Source organism: Mchenga conophoros, linkage group LG18 (genome assembly GCF_057382185.1).
Source record: "Mchenga conophoros isolate Kocher_MC1m ecotype Shallow Benthic linkage group LG18, M_conophoros_male_GT1.1, whole genome shotgun sequence".
Taxonomy (NCBI): domain Eukaryota; kingdom Metazoa; phylum Chordata; class Actinopteri; order Cichliformes; family Cichlidae; genus Mchenga; species Mchenga conophoros.
This window is the reverse complement of record NC_140543.1, coordinates 13388561-13400689: the sequence shown is the minus strand read 5'-3', so window position 1 is coordinate 13400689 and position 12129 is coordinate 13388561. Positions and strand designations below refer to the sequence as shown.

General features: G+C 37.2%; 1 protein-coding gene across 1 annotated transcript; it reads left to right on the top strand.

Moving 5' to 3' along the window:
* Positions 1-7136: 7136 nt before the first annotated feature.
* Positions 7137-11781, top strand: cplx4c (complexin 4c). The gene is made up of 3 exons (XM_085253894.1): positions 7137-7506; positions 10211-10298; positions 11211-11781. The coding sequence occupies exons 1-3, from the start codon at positions 7340-7342 to the stop codon at positions 11427-11429; spliced, it is 474 nt and encodes a 157-aa protein (XP_085110020.1). The 5' UTR covers positions 7137-7339; the 3' UTR covers positions 11430-11781.
* Positions 11782-12129: the final 348 nt, after the last annotated feature.

Below are 12129 nucleotides of genomic sequence, written 5' to 3'. Positions count from 1 at the left end.
GAGCAGATGTAGTCTGTGATCTATTCTTTCTTGAATAGATCAGAGAACATTCAGGAACCTAAAGGAATTTATCATTTCAATCTCTTCTCTTCTCCGATCCAGCAGAGAAGCTTTGCACCTCTGAAGTCTAACGTCTGTTCTTTGTTTTTGTTTGTTTGTTTGATCTGGAGGATTTTGGGGTATGAACGGCCGGGTCACTACAAAGCATCTTAGTCTGATTTAAGTATGGATCATGACTAGGACCCTGCAAAATGTTCATGGACATTCTTCTTCAGGATTTTCTGGTAGAAAGCAGAACTCATCGTTCCATCAATTACAGCAAGTCATTAAGCAGCAAAGCAACACCAGACCGTCACAATACCACACTACTATATTTGACTGGGAATGTAGTAAGACACAAACCTTCTAAATATTTGAACTTTTGTCTCGTAAGTCCACAGAATATTGTCCCAAGAATCTTAGGGATGATGATCAAGATGTTTTTGGCAAATGTGAGATGAGCCTTTGTGACCTTTTTGGTTTCTCATCTCTTCTTGAGTTTCTTTAGATTCTGACATAACATGTTGCTTTTTGAGGTCTTTAAGCCTGCTTCACTTTGTCACACACGTTATATTTGGATATATTATATTTGGACATGTTATATTTCTTGATTTAACAGATCTGGCAGTGATCAGGCCTGGATGTGGCTCATAAAATTTAACTCAGCTTTACATGATACATTTTAGGGCTGCCACGATTAGTCGACTAGTCACGATTACGTCGACTATCAAAATCGTCGACGACTGATTTAATAGTCGACGCGTCATTTGAAGCTTTGTAAGATCCCAAAAGCAGGAATAAGTAGCAGGATTTAAGAGTGTAATAACGGACTGAAACAGAAGATGGCAGCACTGCATGTACAAGGATGCCAGCTGCCGTTAAACCCCGAAGAAGAAGAAACTGTGTCCCAGAATTCATAGCGCGGCCCAGCGCAGTTGTCAACAATGGCGGCAGCTAGTTAGTTTTAATATTACTCTTATTATTCTTTCTGGGTCACAAAATAAACGTTTAACATATTTTCAGGCGAGAATGTAGCTGTGTAAACCTCAAATATCTGCTCAGTTTATCAAGACACCACATATTTTCAAAAGCGCTCCGACGTTTTCGGAGGCGTCTGTTACCCACTAGCTCGATAGCTAGCCGGGGGCCATGAGAGCACCGGACTCCCGGCAGATCGTTTTCAAACCCACCGCCCTACTCAGGTTAAACATATACAAGTCACTTAGATAACTTAAAAATGTTATTGTTTGGCTTTTTTTCAGTATTTTATTTGTTCCTGAGTAAATCGGCTGAGTTTATTAAACTCCACCGAAACAATCTGCACATTTAATTAGAATTCAATTAACTATCATCTTGTCTTTATTTTTAGTTAGCACAGACCTTAAACACTTAAAGCTGTAAGCTAATGATAGTTATATAAGAGCAGATGCTGCTGGTGCAATAAGCTGTACTTTTACGTTCAATGGATGATGATCTGATTAGTCGACTAATCGCAAAAATAATCGGTGACTAGTCTACTATCAAAATAATCGTTTGTGGCAGCCCTAATACATTTAATTACTTTTTCACATAGGGTTGGATAAGTTTGATTGCATAAGAGGGGTTGGATAGCCCCCTTCTCCTAATAAATTAAATCATCATTTTAAAACTGAATTTTGTATTTACCTGAGATGTCCTTCTTAAATTTTGAAATTACTTTAATTTTAAATTACCTGAAACATTTAAGTCTGACAAATATGCAGAAAACCAAGAAATCATGAAGGGGCAAATACCTTTTTGCAGCACTGTATGTCTTAGCCTGGAGCTTTAACCATTACAAACATCCTCCAATCGAAATGTCTTCATTTTCCAAAAACTTTATCAAGATCTGAAAGAAGTACTGCTACTTACTGGTTTAAATAAAGTGATATATCTGTAGTGGGCAGTCTGGCTAACACCAACACAATCTCCATGGATACCATGCCCATCTGTGTGACACCTGCTGCATCAGAATTTGCAGCTGTGGCAGTCAGACTAAAAAGGAAATCAGTGTTTGTCTTCTAGTGTAATATTGGTTTTAAGTTACTCAAAATGATGAATGATCAAAGTCTTAAGCTTGAAAAGTCATTTTTGTGGAGGCGATTTTTTCCATATTTGCTCAGCCCAGGTCTTACATAATGCTCTTTCTGCTCTGTTAAATTTGTAGTGAACCACGAAAACCTAAAAATATTCTAACCATTATTGTACTTCACACAGAGGTCAGATTTCCCCTGAGGTAGAAATCAAGCATGGTCAAACAAGAATAAAGCCTGCACAAGTAAGTGCGAGTTTTATGCTTTAGTAGGTCAAACACACTGTCTGGGTGTCTGTACCGTAAGTCTTACATAAAAAGTAGATCACCTGGAAAATGTCCAAAACTCGTCGTGAGACCCTGGAGGATGGGATGAAGAAGAGATTCTCATGCGTCACAAATGGACTTGTTAAAGACATGGTGGATTACCAGGTCAGAGGTCAAAGTGAGAGAACACTTGACCACTTTAATCGGTACCTAGTACAGACAGACTGTACTAGGTCTGTACTAGGACCTTAGTACTAACAGATTGGACCCCCTTATGTCTTCAGAACAGCCTTAATTCAACAAGGTGCTGAAAACATTCATCACAGGTTTTGGTCCAAAGTCACATGATAGCATCACACAAATGCTGCAGATGATGCAGATCTCCTGTTACACCACATCCTAAAGGTGCTCTGTTGGATTGACATCTAGTGACTGTGAACTCGTTGACATGTTAAGGTATGGAGCAGTAAGGTCAAACGCGCTGTTTCTGTGGCCGTACAGTCAGAATCAGAATCAGAATCAGAATACTTTATTGATCCCTGGGGGAAATTATTTTTTGTTACAGTGCTCCATTTTAAACCAACATTAAGACAAGATAGACAATACGCTAACTAAGAATAGTACAATATATACATATATATACATACATACATACATAAGTCACTCATAAATAAATAGTTGGAAAAGAAACATGTGTAGTTGTAGCAGCAAACAGTGTGTTAAGTGGATGCGTTGTACAGGGAGATGGCCACAGGCAGGAATGATTTCCTGTGTCGTTCAGTGGTGCTTTTCGGTAATCTCAGTCTCTCACTGAACGTGCTCCTGTGACTGACCAGCATGTCATGGAGTGGGTGGGAGGTGTTATCCAACATTGTCTTTATCTTGGACAGCATCCGCCTCTCCGACACCAGTGAGGAGTATTTAAACTAGGGCTGAACGATTATGGAAAATAATCTAATTGCGATTTTTTGCCCCAATATTGCGATGCGATATGCGATTATTTTTTAAGGTCTTTGTCTTCTGTATTATTAAACAAAGACAAGCAATACATCATATAGTATGGCCAATACTATATTACATTAATTTTAAACTGTTCTTTCCTGGAAGACAGACCTCTGTTATGATGACATGAGGTGATGCATGAATTGATGACTGACATTTTTATTTAACTTCTTCAATCACAACAGTATATTTGAACATACACAATAGTTTATTTTTAGCTTACAAACATCTGAGCATAAAGTGCTGACAAGGAACCCTGGTGTAAACATTAAAATGAAAGTCAGTACAATGTGCAGATTGCAGAAATATACATAAAAAAAATCAGTGGCTTTACCACACTCAGTTTTTCGACATCTGTGAACTACTAGACAGTCATTCAATTAAAAAATAATATTAAATAAATAAAACTAATAAATAAAAAATACACACATCTTACTGATCTCTGCAGTCAGTAACATTACACATAAAGTGCAAACATAATAGCAATTGTATAAACACACACACAAACACGCCTTTAAAGTTTAAAGGCGTGAAATTGGACGGTCTAGTTCTGATTAGCGTCACCGCTGTCTCGGTGGAGTTTAATAAACTCGGCCGTCTGCTTCTTGCTATCTAAAATATAACCAGACACTGGTGTAAATTCTCGACTGTCTCATACTTCTGTTTAATAAGTTTTCTGTTTGACGTTTAGTCAGCTGTGTAAAAACCAAGGAGGAACCCACCCGGGGGATTAATAAAGTTTTATTTTATCTAATCTAATAACTTTAATCTCAGCCAAACCGATTTACTCACGAACAAACAAAACACTGAAAAAAGCCCAACAATAACATTTTTAGGTTGTCTAAGTGACTTATATATTACGTTTAACCCGAGCAGCGAAACTCCGCGGTGATCTGAAAATGATGTGCCGGGAGTTGTGCCGTTCTCGGCCGCATCAGTAACCCTCGAGCTCCCGGCTAGCTGTCGAGCTGGTGGGTAGCAGACGCCTCTGAAAACGTCGAAGCACTTTTGCAAATATGGGATATCTTGATAAACCGAGCAGATATTTGATGTTTACACAACTACTTTCTCGCCTGAAAATATGTTAAAAGTTTATTTTGTGACCCAGAAAGATTAGTATGAGTAATTTTAAAACTTAGTAGCGGCCGCCATTGCTGGAAACTGGAGTTTGGCTGGGCCGCGCTATGAATTCTGGGATATGGTAGTAATTTGGACAGCCTTCGGCGCGTCGCTGTGACGTAATCGGTCTACAAATGCGGCCTCAGGAGGATGCAGCCCATGAATTGTATAATATAATCGCAGTATAATCGCAGCCTTTGCGGTTAGAAAATTGCACTTGATCATGTCGCGATATTATCGCAAATGCGATATATCGTTCAGCCCTAATTTAAACTGTAGGTTACCTGGAAAAAGTCCAGGAGTCTTGGTGAGAGTCTGAAGGATGGGATAAAGAACCTATACGTCACAATAGGCTATGGTAAAGACGACGTGGATTACCGGGGCAGAGGTCACAGTAAGCCAATTCTTGACCACTCCTCTGTCTGTATACTCGCAGCAAATAACCTGTGGTATAAAGCAGGTGAGCTGTAGTGACACAGGCTCACAGGCTAAGCTGTGGCAGGTTGTTATAGCTTGGCAGCATCTCTTTTTTGTTGTTTGAATTCACAGCAAGGACAAGTGAAGAAAGAGATCTGAAAGATGTGTTTGTGTGCATTAATGAAGCAAGGACGATTAAAACAATGGTCCTAAAGGAGTTTTCAAATTTTGTCAAAAGACCTAAGAAAGTATGACAGACAAAAGCAAAGGAGGCTAAAATAGTAAAAACAAAATTACATAATTGAATGGGACCTCAAAAGTTTTCTGTGACACTAATAATAATCTGTGAATAGACATAACAATCATCAAGCAGTAAATTAAAAGAAATCTGACGTCTTCATCAGAGAAAAAATCCCACACGAATTTCTAAAATCTCTCAAGGGATATTTTATTTAGACGTTTCCATCTCAGTATGTTCATTAAGATACACTCACAAACCACTTTATTAGGTATACCATTTCGAGATGATTTGAGTTTTGAGACATGGTGTGTTATCCTGCTGAAAGAAGCCATCAGAAGATAGGTATGCTGTTGTCATAAAGGGATGGACATGGTCAGCAACAATACTCAAGAGGCTGGTTTATTTGAACAATCAGTTGGGATCCAAAGTATCCCTCACCATTAAAAGAACACCACCACCAACAGCCTTAATAGCTGCTTGAAGGCGAAATGATTCCATTAATCCATGCTTTCATCTTCACTGTCATTTTTCCAATCTTCTTCAATTTTGGTCTGTCTATACTGTAGCCTCAGTTTCCTGTTCCCAGCTAACAGGAGTGGAACTCGGTGTTGTCCTCTGCTGCCATGGTTGTAATACGTTGGCTGCAATGAGTTAGTTGCTGTGCTTTGTATCAGTTTGAAGTATCTGCCCATTCTCCTCTGGCCTCTGACATCAACAAGGCATTTTTACACAGAGAACTGAATATTTTACAGTGTCTGTAAATCCAAGAGAAAGTTTCTGTGCAGTTTTTCAGTTCTGGGTGTTACAGAATGTTTATGTTATGAAAGTGTGACGTCCATAACATCACTAAAATACTCCTTAGCTCTAACTAGGACAATATATGGCAGTCATGGCAGACAGGAACGCTTCAGGACACCTTTGAAGTATCATTCGCCTCTTTAATTCCTGTTTTAACATGCAGATAACCTGCAAAATCATTTTTAACCAATGCAAACTGCACTTAATGTGTGATCGATACACAAACTGATACAGACATTCTCTGCTTGTATCATACGATTTGGCAAGAGAGGAAGACAGGAAAGCTGGGGACAGTGCACAGGACAAGACACGCAGTAAATGGCCTCAGGAAAGCTTCAAACCCAGGACTGTGCATCAGCCCTGTAGCTTATGGGTTGCCTGTTAAACCCAGTGAGCTAAACCATTTTTATGTAAATGTCAGTGACAAGAAAATCTTGCTTTAAAATATGAACCATTTTTATTTCTACTTAAAGGAAATCAAGACAGCTCTGTGACTGTAGAGTCCACCTTTAAAAACAGTCAATACTGTGAAGCTCAATAGGAAAAGAATAGTATTTTCCAAGTGTATAACTCATGCTAACCCTAATATCAATTAAATAACAGTTATAAATAATAATATAGTAACAAAGAGCTGTGCAAAAGAGTTTTTAGTGTTTTAACCTCAAACTCAAATAAGTTCAGTATCATTCATGATAAATAGCTGTATCTGCTGTAGCACTGCTGAATTTAACATCCACTGTGGTAACCACTGTTTATATGAAATGTACGTGCGTACGTTTGCATGATGGAAGTTATTTAGGGCAGGGATAGCTCAGTAGGTAAAGTGGTCGCCCCATGATCGGAAGGTCGGCGGTTCAAATCCACTTAACGGCTACCCTGAGGTACCCCTGAGCAAGGTACCGTCCCTACACACTGCTCCCCGGGCGCCTGCTTAGTGGGCTGCCCACTGCTTCACTGAGTGAATGGGTCAAATGCAGAGAAAAACAAGTAATTTCCCCATGGGGATTAATAAAGTATCTATTATTATTATGTTTTACCTACAGTTAGTTTTTATTATTCGATCACACTAGTTCCATTGCAGTGATTAGTGCTGGTTTGGCAAGTAGATAATAGTGAACTACACCCAGAGGGTCTATCCTGCTCCATCTTGTTGACAAGATAAACACTCTCCATTGTCTGCAGGCTGGCAGTTATGAGCTAAGCTCTTTATCGGTTTTACTCCAGCTACAAGTTATTGACACGGTCTAATCATCTTGACACACATCTAGGGAAGTTTGTATACAGCTCTTGTAAACAGTATCTTGTTTTAAACATACAAAATTTAATTTTAACGTTACCCTTCTCCTCTCCACCGGCCCTTAGCTTTACGCTTTCCCTGTAGGACTGAGAAAGATTACAGCTGAAATATGGCATTCCTCATGAATCAAATGTTAGGTGACAAGTTGAAGAGTTTTACCGGAGGAGGCGGTGAAGGTAACGGTAAAGCAGGAGCAGAAGGAAAGGAAACAGCAGAGTCCAAAGGCATGTCCAGAGAGGAGTTTGAGGAGTACCAGAAGCAGATGGTGGAAGAAAAGTGAGTAAACCTTTGCAGCATTGGATGAAACACTGAAAAACAGTGCCTTAAAATAATGTTAACAACAGCTAAACTGGATAGCATGTTTACAACTATTCAGCAATATGTTTTTTGCACTGAGGTCACAAACTAGTGGTTAACATTTTTAAATGACAATCTAAGTTTGATGTAAGTGTGAATACTTGTGTGTTATTGTGTGCTTGGACTGGCCGTTTGTCCACAGCATACCCCACCGCTCATCTAATGCCAGCTGGGATTAAAATTTATGTAAATGTTTAAATGTTTAACAGTGTGTAATTTTTTTTTTTTTAAAAGGGAAAGATAAAACTCATGTTAAGCGCGGGCTGTATTACTCATCGGCAGGATTAGTAATACCAGGCTATCGCGTCATGTTTGTTCCAGAGCTGCAGATAAAAGCATATAGCACTGATAAAAAGTGCCTCTCTTAATCTCAAAACCCACTCATGAATTACTATTACATTGTGGACCATAGTAGCAACATTTAGAAAGAAAGAGGTTCGTTTTCATTCCCTGTCAATACAAGCTGTATTCTACATTTCAGACATTTGTATGCTGACCAGATCCCAAAAAACTAAATGTGGAGCAAAACACTGTGTTTGTGTGGGACAGTGTGGGACAGGTTAGCATTGGTGGGAGGTGGTCTGAAGTTTTCATATGCAAAAAATACCAACACAAGAATCGCTGTAGGTTACCAAATTTGCATTTAGCATGTAAAGTCCAATGTATTTCTAAGTACAAACGGCCACTTAATTTTCTTTGTACTAGCTTCCATCATATTCACCCAAATCTGCAAAACGTGTTACTTTTTGGTGATGCCTACCTTATGGGGAGAGCATTAGACAAGCTAACTTCCACTTAAATGTAATAATCCCTGCTCTCTTTACATGCACTGGGCATAAGCCAGACTTTAGGGCTACTTTGCCCTTTAGCTGCATGATCTTAAGACTCATTTTGGAGTCAGCTTCTGCCATTATGAGAAAATACTGTCAGTCAACATTCTCAAACTGTATTGTTTTCTATAGTGTGTGGGTGTGTATGGACTCTGGAGTCTTACTTGTGTGACCACATATGTGACATCAGCGGATGTGAGACAGGCTTATAGTTTAGCTTTAGGTACGGTTTATTCCCTTGAGGCTCAAATTAGCCAGTGAAGGAGATTAAGCTCTGTGTGTAATAATACGGTTTGGTTTCAGGAAGCCACCATTAAACATGTCTGTTAAGCCAGTGCGTTTTAAAACAATAATTATTTAATCACCTTAAAATCTGAAGGGATGCTACAATGTAAGCTAATTTCAACTAAGTGAAAAAAGAAGGTCTTAGGGCAGACTGTATAACAGATTGCAGTAATTTTTGATTTATTATTTACTTATTCAAGTGGAAAATGGCAGTTTAGTCTTAATCAGGCAAGTATGGTGGTCAAAAATACAGGTTACTGTTAATTTAATAAAGGTATGTTCAGCAAGAAAAAAAAAGACATTTTTGTGATTTTCTTTTTTATTATTGTTAATTTTTAAATGTTTGTTTATTTAATTATTTTTAAGTGGCAAATGATGTTTAACGGGAAAAGGAATAGTAGTTCATTTAATTAGGGTAAGTTCACTAATTTCATTTATTTTGTGGTATTTTTTTATTGTGATTTTTTTAAAGTAGATTTTTGTCTTTATTTAAATGTTCATGAATTTTTTTGAAGTTCACCAGTTTGTTTTTTTTTTGTAACTTTTTTCTTTAAAGATTATTCGAGCTATATTCTACAACAGGAAGTTGATGGACAACACTGAATAATAATGTTAGTAGAAGTGATTAAAAAATTGGTCTGCATCTTTGATTTTTTTAGAATTAGTAAAAACAAAAAAACAAAAAAACAACAATTAACCTAACTAAGCTATTCAGGATAAGCTAAAAATTTTCTTTTTTGAGTTACTGTGATTCTATTTGAGGATGAACTGCATTTAACCCCTGTGTGGCCCTGGGACCATAAATGGTCCCACGGTCCCATAAATGGTCCCAGGGCCACACAGGGGTTAAGTAGCTAAATGCCAATATCGCCTTTGTGTATAAATGGCACAGCAATGGGAGTGAATGAGGTGAAGGAGTGCAGCCCTGGCCAAAACATCAAGTAACCCCGGATTTGGGCCAACTGCTAGCTTTCCATGTAGCTAATCTTATTATTAAGCAGGGCATTACTGCAGCTACAGTTACAGAAGTGGGCTAATAGCACAAATTACGGTTCTCTGGTCCTGTTCTGCTGCATAAATGTTGGACAAGTGGTGGTTGCCAGGCGACGATATGTCATTATAATATATTAAATATATTGTTTTTTGTACACAAATTAGATGTTATGGTCATTAAATGAAAATTATATGTTGCATTATTTGTCCATATAATGGGTCCCATTAGCCTGTTGATAATGCGTGATGATGCGTGTGATAACATAATGATATGAAAGGAAATATTTACTTATATTAGATATATTTTAGGGATTCTGAGCATTTTGGAAAATATGATAAATAAATAAATAAAAGCATATGATCATACATTAAATGTATGGTAAAAATAAACACAATTACATTCCAGTGATTGATTTACTGTTTCTTTTTCCTTTAACTCACAGTCACTATGTGGCAGGGTTGGCCTTGTAACTTGTTCCATTTACTGGCTTACATAAAGTGCATGCATTTTGCAGGATTCAGCGTGACAAGGACTTTGCAACCAAGAAGGCTGAGAGGGCAAATCTCCGAGTGGCTTTAAGAGATAAATATCGACTTCCAGATGTAAGAAACTATATCTTTAGTTGCATTAACCTTTACATATATCAGTTTATTGTGCCATTTTTCCAAGTGTATCTCATTTACCAATGTTATTTTACTTTTATTATTATTTACTATATTGATTTATTAATTATATTTATTATTTTCATCACTGTATTACTGTTACTGATTTTCATTAAATCATTTGTATTACTTCTCCGAGCATTTTATGTGTGTGCAGCAGTTTAATGTCTGTACTATTGTGCTTAAATGTTCTATATAAATATGTTTACTCGAGTTGTATCAACTTAATTTTAACTTAGGTAAGTTTACTCTATGACTAGTACTGCATGATTTCTGGCACAACCCTTTTAGAATTACTTTACTTACATAATTACTTTCTTTAAATGGTAAAAATCCATTATTTTTACACATTAATGCAGTTGCTATTGAACCATACCAGTGCATTTGTATAGTTATTGTGAAACATTTCATATTTTCATCAGATTTAAGTAAATAATGTTTCCACATGAAGGTGAACACAATTTTTTCAACAGGGATTTGGGGAAAGGATACTTTTTAACACAGTTAATTATACTTATATTCAAAATAAAATGTGTATTTTACTTATTTATTGTGTAAGTACTGTAAAGTAAGTTATTTTAGAAAAAGCATGCAATTAATTGCATGTATTTGCTATTAATACTAAGAATAAGACTTGTTTTTGGGTTACTAGCAAAGCTGACTGAGACTCATAAACTTTTGTGGATGTTACTAGTAACACCTCATTCATTAATATGATGCATTTCTGCCCAGCCATAATCATTCAGTCTCTTAAACAGCTCTAAAGTGCATTTCCATGGTAATTTATTAAATCTTTGGGTTTTAACATCATTCTGAACTTACTGCATTACAATTTTGTGACTTTTGTCACAGAGCACTCAAGACACGGCATTAGTGGAGATGGCTGGGGATGACATTGATGTGCCAGAAGAGCTTGCAAAAATGGTGGATGAGGATGAGGAGGAAGAGGAGGCCAATGACTCTTTCCTCAATAGACTTCAAAACCTGGACATGGACACACTGAAAACCAAGGCCCAGGCAACAATGTCGGAGATGAAGCAGAATGCAGAGGAGAAATGTACCCTCATGTGATAACTACTTGTCTAAAACTCAAAGTATAAAATATACAGTGCTCGCATTGTACCCAGGCCTTCACACATTACTTTTCACCTGAACTGCAATATTTGAAATTAAGTGTCTATTTCACAGATAACTGCTTTTATTTTTCAGTCTTCATACTCAGACTACAGGTTAAAGTGCTTTGTTTATGGAGCGCTTCTCTACATACAGGTGCTTCGTGAAATGATCCGGCCATCTTCACTTCACTTTTGCTACTTATACACACAGTATGACACTCAGTACGGTCATTTGTATTATATTTAATAATTTAAATATCTCTTCATCTGTCTCTGTAAAAAATTCAATAAAGATTTAAGGGTTCTTATTTCTTATGTTTGTGATATTCATTCAAAAACTGTCTTTAAAGAGGTTAAATTCCCATTGAGGTTAAAGCATTAAGTTCCTAATCTGGCTGAGTGGACGAGAGAGAAACTCTGGTTATTATGACAAACTAAAAGATTAAAAGATAAAGTACCTGAACGCCCCAAATATTGTTTTCTTTCAACTAACGTCTATCTGCATCATTTTCGCAAATACATTTATCTCGGATGAGATTTACTGCATATTTGGAACTTTATTTGACAGGAATTTGGATTTGCTTTTATCTACAGAAGACATTTTAGGTCACAGAGTATAATCTAGGATTATGGGCCATAGGATTAATCTAGGACCC